The 17,053-nt window shown below is 42.9% G+C and overlaps 1 protein-coding gene across 1 annotated transcript in view; it reads right to left on the bottom strand.

The window, feature by feature from the left end:
• The window catches only part of GORASP1 (golgi reassembly stacking protein 1), a 234,994-nt gene that overhangs the window by 157,709 nt on the left and 60,232 nt on the right, over positions 1-17,053 (bottom strand). Inside the window, exon 3 of the mRNA XM_086941451.1 lies at positions 7,651-7,854. Within this exon, the coding sequence (XP_086797577.1) occupies positions 7,651-7,854 (204 nt within the window). The remainder of the gene's footprint in view (positions 1-7,650; positions 7,855-17,053) is intronic.

Below are 17,053 nucleotides of genomic sequence, written 5' to 3'. Positions count from 1 at the left end.
GTCCATTTGCATAATTAAGTGTCCGGAATGCTCTTATTAGAATCTATTTTTATAGGAAATCGCCTAGAAGGAGATTAATCCAGATGTTTACCCTTTCGGTGAAATCATTCTAATACGAGTGTTTTTGTTCAATTGAGCTAAAGACCTGTGAAAGGGCTGTCCTTTCAGTAAGTAGTCTTTAATGTGGCAAATAGCCCAGTCCCTGCTTCTCCATTTGCTGCAAACATGTTTTCATGTCATCAGGAAATAGCATTTGATAGATAAAAAAATATTTGCTTTGGTCAGTATGCCAGCTGAGGGTTCTAAGAGAATGCATTTGAGTATGATGGGAGGGCAGAGATCTACCAGCTATCAGGTTACATATATAGCTTTGATTAGATCATTGTGTTTCTTTTATCGTTAGTAAGGTAAAGACAGTTTCCATTAAATTGTGGAGGCTGTAAAATTTGATGAACTCGAGAAAGGAAGGCTGATCCTGCCTGTTCAAATGAAAGTGCAATTTGAGATCGTCCTTTTCAATGAAGTGTTTTGTCAAGGTAGCAGAATTTCTAACTTAGCATTAAACCACCTGGGACGTAAACTAGGTCAGAACATTCAGATACTATTTTCAAGAGTTCTATGGAATTCCATTGTGTTTTGTAGCATATGTGTTAAGTTTTAGGTCAGAGTTGAACCATGCAAACTTTTTTTGAAGAGGTCTATATAATAGGTTGTTTAAAGGCAAACCAACATGTAGAGAGCCATTGGTGGAAATTCTTCAAGAGCACTGCTGGGCGAAAGTTTTACTTGAAAGAAGTGTGGGTTGAAGCTTTTTGGGGTTTATCAGTCATACTTGCAGTAAGTATTACAACTCAGATGAGGTTGATATTACAATGGATATAGTGAAACAATGAATATATTCAGTGGTGCTTCTTTAAAAGTTCGACAAAACATGTTTTTACATTTTTTTTTATTGATTTTCATGTTTTATATCTCTCAGCATCATGTTAAACATCTTATACAGGTCTTTCTCAGTATAATATGTAATTACTTGATAAAATTGTACTCCGTCTAGGAAGGTGGCATAGACAGTACTGATTGACAACATTGGGAGTGTCTACAGTCCTTCCGACGTGACCACACTCCTATTTTCCAATATTTACAAAAATAAAATACCTTATCATGAACTGGTCCCCAACTACCCCTCCCCCCCCCCTACATTGACAAAAATATGGTTAATAGTTAAAAGGAAAATGCTACTTACCAGTATGAATCTGTTCTTGGCATGTAGAGCTGCAGAGTTGCACACTATGCATAGATTGCCACCTAGTGTTGGGCCCAGATGTTTGCAGTTTGTTTTGTAGAAAAGTCTTTGGAAGTCACGGGCTAGGTGACTCCTCCTTTGGATGATACTGCGCATGGTCATCGGCTCCATCCCCAGATTGTTTTTCACCATTAGGATAGTGATGTCCATGTGATATATATCTAAGATGATACTGGAACAGATAAAGGTAGCCGGGGAGGCGGTGGCCGTGTGCAACGCTGCAGCTCTACATGCCAAGAACAGATGCATACTGGTAAGTAGCATTTTCCGTTCGAGGCATGTGAGCTGCAGATTGCACACTATGCATAGATTACATAGCAGTTCCCAAACCTAGCGGCGACCACCCGTATCTGTTGCAGTGGTTTGAAACTTAGTACAGCCTGGCCCACAGTGGCTTGTTTAGTTTGCACATCTACACAGTAATGCTTTGTGAATGTGTGCGGTGTAGCCCATGTGGCTGCTTTGCATATGTCATCTAGGGGAATGTTCCCTAAGAATGCCATTGAAGACCCTATTTTCCTGGTAGAATGGGCTTTTCGTGGGATTGTTAATGTGCGTTTAGCTTTTTAATAGCATATTTGTACGCATTTAACAATCCACCTAGCGATCCCCGACTTTGAAATGGGATTGCCTTTATGTGGCGGTGAGAAAGACACAAAAAGTAGTTTTGTCTTACGAAAGGGTTGTGTTCTTTCAATGTAGTACAGTAAAGCTCTCTTGACATCTTAAGTGTGTAGAGCTCTTTCTGCGACTGTTTGAGGCTGCGAGAAAAACACGGGCAGCTCAACAGATTGATTTAGATGAAAAGGGGAAATGACTTTTGGAAGGATTTTGGATTAGTGCGAAGAACCACATTGTTATGAATTTGCAGAAAGGGTTCCTGAATGGTAAATGCTTGTAGTTCACTAACCTTTCTGAGAGACGTAATGGCTACTAGGAAAGCTACTTTCCAGGTTAGAAATTGCAATTCGCATTTATGTATTGGTTCGAAGGGAGGTCCCATTAACCTTGTGAGAACTACATTTAGATTCCACACTGGTGCGGGTGGTGTTCTGGGAGGAATTATTCTTTTGAGTCCCTCCATGAAAGCTTTAATAGTTGGCACTCAAAAAAGAGATAGAGTTTGTCTATTTTGCAAGTATGCTGCAATAACTGCAAGGTGTTACCTGATGGACGTGTAGGCTAAGTTACACTTTTGAAGGTGCAGTAAATTTCCAATGATGTGTTGAATAGACACATCTATAGGATCAATTTGGTTGTTTTGGCAGTATATGACAACCTTTTCCACTTAGCAGCGTAACATGCTCTAGTGGTGGGGCGTCTAGCTTCTTTGATAACGTTCATACAGTCTGGGGGGGAAGGTTGAGGTAACCAAACTCTATGACCTCAGGAGCCAGATCGCTAGGTTGAGCTGAGCCTGGTCCGGGCGCCTGATCTCTCCCGGTTCTGTGTTAATAGGCGTGGAGATAACGTTTAGTTTTTAGTGTGGTACTACAGACATATGCAACAGTGTGGTGTACCACGGTTGTCTGGCCCAAGTTGGAGCGATTAGGATGAGCGTTAGGGAATGTTGCTGTAGTTTGCGCACCACTAATGGAATTAGTGGGAGAGGACGAAAAGCGTACAATAATAGTTTAGGCATTTTGCATTTTCGTGGGTGTCAAAGAGGTCTATTTAAGGTTGTCCCCACATTTGAAAGAACGGATGAAGAACTTGTGGATGAAGTTCCCATTCGTGAATTTGCTGAGTTTGTCGACTTAGCAGATCTGCCATGGTGTTTATGTACTCCTGGGACGTGTTGGGCTAATAGGAAGATCTTTAGTGGTATAGCCCATCTCCATATCTGCTGTGCTAACAGAGAGCTGCAGAGAGTGTGTCCCTCCCTGTTTGTTTATGTAGTACATAGCTGTCATGTTGTCTGTGCGGACTAGGACAGCTTTGCCTGACACTTTAGTTTGAAAAGCTTTTAGGGCTAGAAACACAGCTAGTAACTCTAGGTGGTTGATGTGGAGTTGCTTTTGTTGGTGTCCACCTGCCTTGCGTGGTGTGATGCAGGAGGCGAGCTCCCCAGACTGAGAGCGATTCGGCCGCTGTTAAGACTACTTGAGGAACTGGCTCTAGAAACGATCTCCCTTTGGAAAGATTTTTGGTGTTCCACCACTGCAGAGAACAAGGAGTCCGACCGTTCACCAACACTAGGTCTGTTAGTTGACCTTGAGCCTGGTTCCATTGGCGTGCTAGGCACTCTTGAAGTGCACGCATTTGTAATCTTGCATGAAGAACTATGAATATGCAAGATGCCATCATTCCTATGAGCTGCATGAACACTCGAGCTGGAAGTGAGTGTTGCGGCTTGAATTTTGTTAGAAGAGTTTGTACACTTGTTATCCTTGCTGGAGAGGGATACGCTAGTGTTAACTGGGTCTTTATTGTAGCGCCGAGATACTGTTGTATATGTGAGGGTTGTAGATGCGACTTGGTGTGATTTACTGTGAAGCAGTTGAATGGTAGCGTGAGTGTGTTGTACACTGTATGAGCTGGCTTTTATGAGCCAGTCGTCCATGTATGGGAAGACATGAATGTGTTTTCTTCTTAAGTGTGCTGCTACCACTGCTAGGCATTTGGTAAACACCCTTGGCGCTGTTGTGACTCCGAATGGGAGCACTTTGAACTGGTAGTGCTGCCGGTCTAGCACAAATCTGAGATTTTCTGTGCGCTGCGTGGATGGGAATATGGAAGTAGGCGTCCTTGAGATCTAGAGTGGCAAGGAAGTCGTTTAGTCCCAGTAGTGGAAGGACCTGTTGGTGTGACCAGATGGAAATGGTGCGACTGAATGTAAATGTTTAGAGGTCTGAGGTCTAGGATGGGTCTTCGAGATCGGTCCTTTTTTGGTATTAGGAAATACAGTGAGCATACTCCTTTGTTTTCCTGGTTCTTTGGAACTATCTCCATTGCATTGTTCTGCAGGAGGGATATTACCTCTTGTCTGAGCAATGTTAAATGTTCCTGTGACATTGGACGCTACCTGGGTGGTATGTTTGGGGGGGTAGATTGTAGTTCTAGACAGTAACCTGATTGAATAATTTGTAACACCCACCTGTCGGATGTGATGTTTTCCCAGGCTGACAGGTAGTGTTGGAGTCTTCATCCGACCGGAGTGGAGTCGGGCGGGGGAAGGGAGTCATTGGGCAGGGGTGGAGGCAGAGCGGGAATTGTTATTTTAACCTCTGCCTTTGTTATTGTTACCCCTGTACCCGCCCCTGTGTTAGCCCTTGCCGTAGATGGATTGTGTGGGGGCTTTGTATGAGGCCGAGGCTGTGTCTGAGAAATATTCTCTGGTGGCACCTCCATAGGATGAGCGACGAAATGAACGTCTGGGAGCCTGCGACTGCAGGGCTCCCATACATTTGGCGTTGTCTGTATCTATTTTCATTTTTTCAAGAGATACATCCACATTGGGTCCAAATAGGTGTTGCTCATCGAAAGGTTGATTTAGAATGGCATTTTGTACCTCAGGTTTGAATCCGGATATACGTAGCCAGGCATGTCTGCGTAGCAAGACGCTGGTGTTAACTGCTCTAGACGCAGTATCAGCTGCGTCAAGGGCACATCTGATGGAGGTATTTGTAATGTTTTTACCCTCCTGGAGGAGTTCATGTGCCCTATCCCTGTACTTATCATGGAGGTGTCTCATTATGGACTCCAATTCATCATAGTGTGCTCTATCATATCTGGCTAGCAATGCTTGTGTGTTGGCGATACGCCAGATGTTTGCTGCTTGAGAGGCATTTCTCTTCCCTGATGAGTCTAGTAACTTAGACTCCTTATCTGGTGGGGCAGCATCACCAGATGTTTGTGAGTTAGCTCTCTTGCGTGTGTTGGAAACTAGCAGTGAGTCTAGTGGTACTGGCCCCTTAATGTATTCTGGGTCTGAAGGGGCAGCTTTATATTTCTTCTCTATACGAGGATTAATTATTCTAGTTCTGACTGGGTCTTTAAAGACTTCAGCAGCATGTTTAATTACTTCTTTGAGCATTGGTAAGATGGATGCTGACCTTTGTGCTTTATCAAAGGTATCCATCAGGAAGTCCTCGTCTACAGGGTCTGTATGCATGTCTACCCCGTGATATTGTGCAGCCCTGTGTATTAGTTCGTTAAACCCTATAGTGCCTTCTGGTGGGGAAGGCCGTGAGGGGTACAAGTCATTTTGAGGGACATTTGGGACATCCGGGGTGGTGTAATCAACCCATGGGTCAGGTGATCCTGTAGGTGTGTCTGGATCAGGCATGTTACCCCCCATATCATCAGAACTATCATATGTATGAGAGGGTGTGGGGGAATGCTGTGGTGTGGGAGAGTCTGGTGATGGCATAGGTGGAGGAGAAGGGGAAGGCGGCCTTAAAGGCGAGGTAGCCATGTCCTTTGCAAGCGGAACTGGAGCTGGATTGCCCAGTGGTCGCTTCTTTGAGGCCAAAATCAACTGTTCAGGTATTGGGTCCTTGGCCAGAGTCTTTTGGGCAGGGTCCGGAAAATATACGTCCTCTTCTGGAGGCCTGGCTTTTGGTGCTGTGGAAGGTTTCGGCACCGAAGCGGCTTGCTTTGGTTTTTTGGCAATGTCTTTAGCCGGGGAAGCAGGACTCTCTCGGCTCCGAATGTTTTATCGGTTCTGAATGTTTTTTCGGGTCGGGTACTGTTTTTGGATCCGGTTGTTTCTTTGGATCCGATGCTTTTTTCGGTTCCGGCTGTTTTTTGGAATCCGAAGGTTTGCCTGGTTCGGACCTCGGTTTCGGTGCCGAAGGAGTGGTGGTTTTGGGAGCCAATGGTTTAGACATCGGCGTAGCCATTGTTGATGTCTTTTTGGGTGCCGGTAAGTTGGCGCCGGGACCATGGGAAGGCTGACTCGAGCCAGAGTCGGCCGAAGACTTAATTGGCTTCTTTTCCAGGCCCGAAGGTGGGGCAGTAGAAGCGGAGTGTCTGTGTGCACCCGAGCCCGAGGGTGAGGGTGTAACCTGGGCCTTCTTTGGGGGTGTTGAGGAAGGGTCGGGGGGGGGGGGGGGGTCGACTGTCTTACTTACGACCCGTTGCACGGGAGTGACGTCCACGACATCCGAATCTTCTTCATTTTCGGAACCGCTGTCGATGTCCTGATGTTCTGGGGCGTTGACGCCTTCCTCGAAGAGGTCGTCCGGAATGGAGGATGAAGATCAAGCCATTGTTCTTCTCGCTCTTCGGTCCCGGATAGTCTTTTTGGAGCGGAAAGAGGCACAAGCTGAACAGTCCCTTGCCTCGTGCTCTGGAGAAAGGCAGAGGTTACACACCTCGTGAAGGTCGGTGTGGGGAAACTTCGACCCACATTGAGGACACTTTTTGAATGGCGTCCTTTTCATGAGCTAGAGTTGCGACCTAGGTAGGCCCGAAGGCCGTCGACGACGACCGGAATCGAAGTATTTGACGTTGAAGAGTAGCGTTGAGTGGAGAAGCGTTCAGAACTAAGTTTTGTAGTTTGGTGAGGATTGCGCGCCGAAGGAATTTGGTTTCAACACGGAGCGCTGGAAACACATCCGAGCCCGGTGGCGGAAAAAAAACAATCTGGGGATGGAGCCAATGACCATGTGCAGTATCATCCAAAGGAGGAGTCCCCTATCCTGTGACTTCCAAAGACTTTTCCACAAAACAAACTGCAAACATCCCGGCCCAACACTAGGTGGCAATCTATGCATAGTGTGCAATCTGCAGCTCATATGCCTCGAACATAATATTATGAGCAACTTGCAACTAGACCTTATAAGTAAATAAACAACACTGCATGGACTGGCAGGACGGAATTCGGGGGTGGTCAGGGAAACAATTGCAAAATGATTTTGACGAGACCGATGTACTGTACACCTACGGAATTGAATGTATGTGACATCCTGCTGATTGGCTGCATTTGCTCTGACTTGGATGTTCAGATTTTCCTTTGATAAATCCAATAAACAAATACTAAACAATACAAAAGTGTTGCAACACTGTATGGAGGCCTCTGCAACATAAACTGAAACTGTTGAGTCTTCACAGATCCCATATGCAGAAAGGTACTTTATTCAATATGCAGCTAAAAATCTGTGGCATGGTGGATAGTTTTCATTCTACCATCTTTTCCAGTAGTTAGCACAAAGTAGTATCAGGACACCATATTTTATCTGTATCCCACAAGAAGGTCCAGCATAAACACATGATCGCAGCGATAGTCAATTAATTTAATATCTGCTCTTTTCTGCCGGAACAGAATGCTAGGGCAGGGAGAACTTAAGGTAATGTAATATCACAAAGGCTAGAAAAAAAGCGTTAATATAATGGTTTCTTACCAGCACATGCCACACATATTCGTGGACTCCTTGAAAACTGCAGAACCTCACACTGGCACCCAGGAGTCCCTGGCCTCCCCACATGTTGTTTGGTGTAACTTCTACCTCCCGCATTTTCATGGTCTTGATATTGTATACTTCCAGCTTCACTGGTTTCTCTGCATTGGCCTTCAACAAGTCTTTAAACGTGTTATTGTCCTTGTTCTAAAAGAGGAAACAAACATTTAAAATGATACGGTTAAAAACAACTACTAAGGCAATCAGCTTGTTAATGCTCAAGTGTGTAGCTTTTAAAAATTAAATGTAACCAAGTTACAAACGTGTTACCTGCTTTCCAGCCAAATTGGAAAACCAACCTACGATGGAGAAGACTAGGAACTATCGCCCCGGTCTCCTCATCCCGCTAATGGAACTGGCCAATTCACTATTAATAAGAACTTGTTCAACTACATAGTTTCAAAACAAACTCTTACAAGACAATCAAAGTGCTATGGCGCAGTACAGACTTAATGCTGCTGCCATAAAAAGCATTTCATTGTATCATTATAAGTTGCATTCATTATACAATACCTATGCATTACATAGTTGGCAATAACAACCACTGTTAGATTAAAGTTCCATTTCAATTTAATAGGCTTTTTCAGTGGTTGAATAATTTATGCACAATTTAACTAATCTGCATGGAACTTTTCGATCACGGTTTTCTTTACAAACCTTCAGCAGGTCAAGCTTCATGCTCATTCATCTGGGGTGGAGGGTGAAAATAAAGCAAAGGAAAGGGGGTGGGGGGGTACATCGGCTGAGTTTTCAATTCTATTGCTGACAGGAACACATCAAAAACACTGAAGGGAACTACAAGATTGAAATTAAAATAGATATTTCTTCAGAATAGGTAATTTGCCTGGTTGGTGTAAATCGGGTCAAAAGAATGAGAAATGACATTGCCAAAAGGTGAGAGGCTGGCTGTGAATGGTTAATGGGAGAGGGCATTTTGAATATCTTGACCATTTAGTCAAATTCCACATTATTATTGATCTGCATCAATGGTTGGTCTTACACTCCTCTCATGCAAAGAGGATTTAACCATAACTACCTACAAAAGGTAGTAGCCAGGTAGCTGCATTACTTGATGCAGCAGGAAAAATCTTTCTAAAAGAATTATTGAACCTCTGCAAGCCTGGGCCCATCAGAAAGGATGGATTTACAAGATATCAGGGAGGTGTTAGAACTAACTGCTGTACAATAGATCATGCTCTGCTCAGTCCACCTGTTCTGGGAGGACATATGTAACTAGTAATGTTGTTTAGCTGGTCTGGTAAATTTTTATAATTCAGTTAATTCATGCTCAGATTCTAGTAATTTATCTGCTTTGAATGTTTTTATTAGCCCGCATAATCTCATGGTTATGGGTGACTTTAATGTACACCCTTATGGTGACCCCCTATTTAAATGTATCCTAGATCTAAATTGTTCACAACCTCATGGTTTACATTTTGAACACTCGATTGAGGGGGAGCTTTTTAATGATATGTTGAATGATCTGGATGTGACACCCACCATGGCTTTGATGGATCCCTCCAAAAGATTTGAGACACCTACTTTTAAGGGTCATGGGAAGGGAACATTTATTGATTATGTGTTAATTTCAGTGTCTATGCAGACTTTTGTAGATTATTTTTTAATTGAGGAGAGTGAATTTAGCGACCACAATCCACTTACTTTGCGATTGCTAGGACCATGGATAGCTAAGGAAGGGCCGAACCCTAGTCAGGGAAGACTAGGCACAACTGATGGTAGGCGCAGACTGAAATGGTCTAAGATTACCCCTAATTTGCTGCACAAAGATATTAAAGTATTGTGTGCAGACGAAATTATCACCTGCACCCAAGGAGGCATACAGCATATGAAGGTGCTTGGGGCATTTCAGTCACTTTCAGATAAGGTTAAGAAGCTGCTGTCCGCACCAGTTAAAAATCAAGCTAATGTGGGACCAAAGTGGTTTAATCATGATTGCTCTAAAGCAGCCAGTAATCTTAGGGTGGCTTTAGCAGCTAAACCCAGAGAACAGGCGAATGTACAATTGTGTCGGAAGGAATACAAATCAATACTAGCTAAATGTAAGGAATCCCTAAGGGTAGAGGCTTGGATCGAGTTATTGGACCCTAAAACTCTTAATAGCTCTAAATTTTGGGGCGCAATAAAAAAGCCTTTTCTTGTCCAGGAGAGCGGTGACGGTCTTGAATGCCATATACCCAAGAAGGACTGGGAAGTACATTTCGAGCAACTGTATGACTGTCCTATGGAAGAAATTGCTAGCCCGGCACCTGCCAATAATGGAAAGACAATTAGAATTGACAGGGGTGAAATCATTGAGGGTATCATGGGATTAACAGCCAGGAAAGCACCCAGACCAGATGGGATTCCTCCAGACTTATTTAAGTTTGAGACTTCCTTTTGGGCTCCCATCCTGGAGTCTGTTTTTAATGCTGCAGTGCAATGTGAATGCCCCCAATCTTGGGGGGTGTCCACAATTGTCCCAGTCTTTAAAAAAGGAGACAAATGTAGCCCACATTGCTATAGACCCATTTCACTTATTGATTCCATGGTGAAAATAATAGGAAGGATACTACTACAGAGACGTTCATCCTGGGTAGAGGAAAATAACATGTCCATCTCCCAGTATGGATTCTGCAGTGGTCGCTCAACAACAACCCAATGCCTTAACCTTTTCTTAATTTTCAGTAAATATACAGCGGCTCACAGGGGTACCATCCACCTCGTCTTCATGGATCTGTCCTCAGCTTTTGACTGTGTGAACAGGCTGGAAGCTGTGGCAGTCCATGAGGGCGAAGGGGATGGACAGTGGTATTGTTGACTTACTTATAGACCTGCATAGCAATACTAGAGCCAACGTTAGATTCTCTCAAGATCTGAGCGTGACAAATAATTTTAATATTAGAAAAGGAGTCCGACAAGGATGTATTTTGGCTCCTTAGATTCTCTCAAGATCCGAGCGTGACAAATAATTTTAATATTAGAAAAGGAGTCTGACAAGGATGTATTTTGGCTCCTTTTCTTTTTAACTTCTATATTAATGACCTGGATAGCTTTTTACAGGAGGTGTCGGCTGACTGTCCTAGAGTTGGTCGCCGGAGTATTCCAGTTCTAGTATATGCAGATGATTCAGTACTCCTATCGAGGCCTGAAAGGGGCCTCCAAGCTCTTTTAAATGCTTTTAAGTCCTTCATGACAGAGACTTAATGATTAATCATTCTAAATCATTTGTCATGCAAGTAGGTCAACAACCTTGAAGGAACTTTTTATTTAAAGTAGATGAATCAGTAATCCCCACATCAAAGATGTTCTATCTTGGGGTCCTTTTCGACACTAAACTAAACTGGGGCCTGCAACTTCTTAAAAAGAAAGGAGAACTGGTCAGGGTGAATGCATCTATTTTTAATTTTGCATCCAAATTGGAGCAAAAACCAACTGCCGCCATGCTGCAATTATATAATGCCAAATCAGTGGCCACGGCTGTATATGACAGTGAAATATGGGGGTATGTCGCAGGAGAGCAGCTCCAGATTGTGGAAAACTTTCATGCAGCGTCTCCTGTGTGTCCCCTCGGGCAGGTCCAATCTAGCAGTCCATGAAGAATTGGGGACACAATACATAAGTGATATTTTTCCCCTACGTCCACTGACCTGTTGGATAAAACTTTGGCTGAATCCTGATATTCCATTGACGCACTGAATTGTGAAAGACTGTTTGTCTCAGGATAATGCATTGGCCATCTCATGGATGAAATATTTGAAGTCTAGTTTTTTTAGACTGGGGCGTTCCGAATTGTTTGAAAACCCTAGTGGCATTGTTAAGGGGGACTTTGAGGCAACGAAACTGGCCTACCACATGGATAGGAAGAGCCAGAGGGAAGCCATTGAGATCCAGAAGCAGAGTGTCAGAAAATGTGTTATGCTGAAAACATGTGCATCTATTGAGCCTTATTTAATGGGCTCTCTGACCTCATGAAAAAATGTTCTCATTGTTTGCTTATTAGGCCAAGAACTGCTATTTTTAGTAAAGTTGCAGCACCCTGCGGCTGCGACAGAAAGTCTCCGCAGGATATGCTGCATTTTATATTTTTATGAAGCTTTTATGAATACCCCCGTAAACGCTATCTGCTGACACTTTTAAGAAATTTTAATTTTACTCAGATCAGACCAGCCTTGATGTATTTACAACTTTTGCACAATGATAGTATTCTCCAGGTCCTTGAATTTTTAAAATCAACTGTTAAATAAAGAAAATGCATGGATTTGTAATGGTCTTTACTCTATGAAATCTTTTTATGAAATTGTCGGCACAACTTGGACAAATTATGTATTTTTCTGGTTATTATGAAATGATGAAATTATACTCTTGCACCTCTGTATCCTGCTATGATATGTTTTTTTTTAAAATAATTAAGAATTTTCTGTGTTATTGTACTTGTACTTTTGTGGTTTTTGAACAAAAACCGAAATAAAGTTTGATTGATTGATAATGTTGTATGCTGGTGATACTGTTTTCCTTTAGCGTACACCTATAGGTTTGGCGTGTCAACTGTCTGTAACACATACATTTAAAACTACCACAAACTAATAATTAATGTGAAAAAAATTATCTTCAGTTAACCTCTTCGAGGCTATTGACGGAACCGTTCCGTTCCGGCTCGCTAGTGAGCTGTGCTCATGCTGTTTCGCGCCTGCGCGGCGCGTTTAATTGAGCGGGCGGGGCCGTGACGGAACCGTTCCGTCATGAGCACAGCTCACCCGCGAGCCGTGACGGAACGGTTCTGTCACCCGCGCAGCTCACCCCCCCCCCGGCGACCGTTACCGCTGCGGCGGAATAGCCACCTCAGCGAAGGAGTTAAGTGAACGAAGCTCCCAGGAGTTACAAAACTGATGGCTTAAATATTGAAACTGTAAAAGAATATCCTTGCCGAAGAATAGCTTTTTGCACCATACATTCATCCTAGATCTTCATACCAGCTTAATATATACAATCCACCAAGCAAATTCGAAGCATTCAGGAGCATATACACTTTACAAGAGAGAAAAACATGGGTATTTTCGTATTTTCCAGATATCTTCATCATCTCACAAACTTGGGATAACAATTGCATCTTTAAATACAATCAACAGTCCACAGATCTGGAAGATCCCTACCAGCACACAACTTTCTATGCCAAAGTTATGCTATGGAGAGCTGACCTACTTCTAGTCTGGATCTGTAGGCAAGCGCTTCAGCATCCTACTGAGTCAGAAAGAGTGATTTTAATATTCCTATATAATAGCTAAAAAGCACAGCATGGTTCCCTTGATTTGCCAAAATACCCTTGGCACTACAATGGTTGTATGGAGATTACATGACATCATGGAAACAAATGGAAGACTCACTCCTGCAGGCCTTCTCTATTCACTGCTGAAATGCGCTGCTCCTCCTGATGCTGCTATGCCAACATGCTATGGCGCACATGTACCCACCCACCCAGTGAGTTTTGCAAGATAAAGATGATGAGCCTCTGTTACCGCTAAGGACTACAGGACTCTTGGCTATGGTCACCGGGCGCCGACATCATCCAGTAGCCAGTGAGCAGATCCAAGGAGAGTGGTTCAAGTGATGCCATTGTTTATAGTTCTATGGCTTCGGCCCCTCATTGGATGAAGCCTGAAACATACAGAGCTGGTCAGCAGCGGTTGGGACACAGGAACACAGGTTGCAGGAGCATCAGGGGATGGTGGTGGTCTTCCCTCTCTACTGAGTTCTACCCCCTTCACCTGGCGTGCCGGTGGGGGTTTGAACATGCAGCAGGGTGAGTGGGGTTGATTTGCGCCTTGTGACCCAAGCATTCCTTTTGCTTACTTCTGCCTCTTTAATGTTCATTAAGTAGGGGGCGTGGCTACGCCGCCGCGACATGGCAGATCTTTCGTGAGCTCCGCTTCTCAGCGGACCTCTTCTCTACATGTGAGCCGCTTGCACGCTGCTTTCGCTTCGTGGAGTGCTTGACACTGGCGTCGGAAGATGCGGAGCTCATGTTGCCGGTGTCAGCGGGCCCTTTCCACCTCTGTCGGCTGAATTACGGAATCTCTTCATTTCCACACATCGCGACGCCGGCGGCCGCCATTTTAAGGCACCACAACCGCGTCTCCTCAGCACGGCGGTAACCTCCTGGAGACAGCAACCATGCATGGTTTTCATGGATATGCTCAGGTTTTTATGTACTCTGCTTGCTTTTTTGGTATACTGCTGTATTTTTTGGGCAACTTCTTTCCATCTCCTCGTGTTTGTTGCTTATATGCAGCCTCTCGCCTCAGAGTGGATGTGGCTGGCTGTTTTGCCCTGCTGAGCGCATTGTTTAGGCAATGTCTTTTTTCCCTTTGCATCTGTGAGGAATTATTCTGAAGAATGCTATGAGATGACAGCAAGCTTTTAATTTCATTCGTTTTTTTACACAACTAAGAGGGCTTATTAATGCATACTGACTTTCTATTTCCCCTGCAGCAAATTACTCTTGAATGACTTGAACATAATTTGCTTTTACTGCCACTCCACTTCTTGTTGTGGTTGTGTGCGGCCGCTACTCAATAGCCGCTGAGCACACTTTCTTCTACGCTGCACAATCTAGTGCTGTTCCTTTCAAGTGGTACTACGTATGGAATTTTCCTTGTGCATTACTGGAGTATTTTTGGCACGTCTGAATTCATCTCAGATTTCATTTTTGCTGCATCAGTTTGCTGTCCTCTTACCACACCCCTATTGCTATCATTATGGCTAATCACCAACTCCTCCAGGTCTTCTGTCACGGGCAACGGCAAAAAAATGACCCGCCGTCCCCTATTCACTCCTCTCAGAGCCCTGTTCTGGACTCCATCCTGGAAGAAGTGCGGGGTCCCCAGCCTTTTATGTTGGCTACGAATGAAAAATTGAATCACATTGAGGAGAGATGGACTGTTATGGAGACTAGAGTACTTGACTTAAAACAACGTGTTGGCGTCCTTCAGGATATCTCCACAAAGATTCCAATATTGGAGCAGGAAATTCATAAATTAAAAATTCATACCGAGGATTTGGAAAATCGTAATCGTCGCAATAACATACACCTTTATGGTCTTCCGGAAAATGTTGAGGGATCCAACATGGTTCTCTCTTCAAAAATTTCTTCCAGAACTCCTTGACCTCACATCTTCAAACACTCCCCTTAATATACAAAGAGCACATCGCTTGAGTCACCCTACATCTAACCCTGCGAAACCACGTGGTATAATTATGTTCTTGGAATTTACTGAATTGATGTCTGTTCTGAAAGCTGTTAAACTCAAACGAGTCTTATCTGGTCACAACATCTTCATCTCACAAGACATCTCCAATGCAACCAACGCACGTCGAAAGAAGTTCCTAGCCCTGCGCCCTCAGATGAGACGCCTTAATATTCAATATGGAATTCTTCATCCGTGTCTCTGCAAGATCACTCAAGATGGTCGTTCACGGTCCTTTGATGATCCTGAGAAATTGAAACTTTTTCTTCAATCATTTTCTTCAACTGGAATGGATACTACTGTCTGATTATCCTGTTTTGCTCCTCCAATTTTCTATCTTTATATAAGCAGCTTATTTGTTTTTTTCTATTCAATTAACATGTTCCCCTTTTTTGCCTTCTGATTTCCTTAACATGCATCACCTTCAACCATGCTTGATTCTTTTTACTTTTATCTTTTTCTTTCTTATTTATTAAACTTGATTCTCCTCCTTTTTAGGCTCTTGCTTTTCTAGATTCCTTATTAATTTTCACGAGATCCGCCTTGCTCTGTGTCACCATGCTCTCCCCTCAATGCTTTTTCTTCTCTTTACAGGTCTGGTTGTTGTGCCCTGATCGGTTTGTTCGCTTTCTTTTCTGTACTCCTTTTCCTCTCTTTCCCGCATTTTTGTTCTATTCATCTTTTCTTGCCTTTCCATTCCTTTTATCTCGCCTTTCTATTCCTTTTATCTCTATCAGCTCAACATTCTTTCATATCTTTGCTCTCTTATTAATGTATCCTGATATTGTGGGTATCTTTGTAGTATGTTTTATATGTAATTTTTTCTTGTGGTCTGTTTTTTTTGTAGCTGCATCCCTGAGGTTTATCGAATCCAACTGTGTTCTTCCCTCATCCCTCCATTATGTGTATACTTGTTACGTGGAACGTCCGTGGTCTTGGAAATCCAGTAAAAAGACAAAAGGTACGGTCTCATTTATCAAAACTCAATTCACAGATAGCCTTTCTTCAGGAAACTCATTATTCAGATATAGAATCTCTTAAGTTGAAACAGCAATGGGTGGGTCAAGTTGTTTTTTCACCTGCTTCTAACAAAAAACGGGGGTGTTGCGATATTATTCCACAAAGCTATGGCAGTACAAATTTTATCTACACAAAACGATGATGATGGACGATGGGTAATGGCAAAGATTGTGATGCACAACAAAACAATATTCCTATTAAATATGTATGGTCCTGTTACACCTGATCCTAAATTTTGGAATGACATTAAAATTCTTCTATACTCCATTGATTGCCCGAATTTCATTATTGCGGGTGATTTCAACCAATGGTTAGATCCCTTTTTTGATCGACTATCCAATTGTAAATTTCAACCTGACAAAACTCGTAAAGCTTTTCAATCTGCCATTGTCTCTCGCTCCTTATATGATGTTTGGAAGACATGTAATCCTGATTTACGTGAATTTACTTTTTTTCTTATGTTCATCACACCCGTTCTAGACTTGATTATATTTTGGTTAGTAAATCCTTACTCCCTTCAATCCAAACCTCTGAAATTGGTTCCATTTTTATTTCGGACCACGCCCCTGTTCATGCCATTTTAGACCTCTCCCCTGCTTCCTCAATTCAGCCGATGGAAACGTTACACTTTTTTACTATCGGATTCTAATTTCATCAAGGAAGCTACCACTTTCAATAATGAGTTTATCATCAATAACCCATTGGATACCTTGGTTTCTAATAATTGGGATGCTTTTAAAGCTGCTTTTCGTGCCTTCACTATCTCCTATGACTCGAGAAAGAAGAAGTCCTCGAAGAAGAAATATGAAGATCAACTACGTAAACTAAAGACTTAGAACATATCTATTTCACCTCTTGTTTAGCCTCTGCCCTTCATGACCTGATCAAAGCAAAATCCGAACTAAATAAATTAGCTACCTCTGAAGCATGTAATATGTTGCTCAAAATCAAATCTAAATATCATGGTGGTAAGAACAAAGCGGGTAGGATGTTAGCTAATTATTTAAAAATTAAATCTGAACGTAAAACTATTGATCCTGTCCTTGATGAGTCCACTAACAAACTAGTCTCATCTGATGAGGATA

The sequence above is a fragment of the Lissotriton vulgaris genome, chromosome 10, assembly GCF_964263255.1.
Source record: "Lissotriton vulgaris chromosome 10, aLisVul1.2, whole genome shotgun sequence".
NCBI classification, from domain to species: domain Eukaryota; kingdom Metazoa; phylum Chordata; class Amphibia; order Caudata; family Salamandridae; genus Lissotriton; species Lissotriton vulgaris.
The sequence above is the reverse complement of the archived record's forward strand: the minus strand, read 5'-3'. Positions and strand labels throughout refer to the sequence as shown.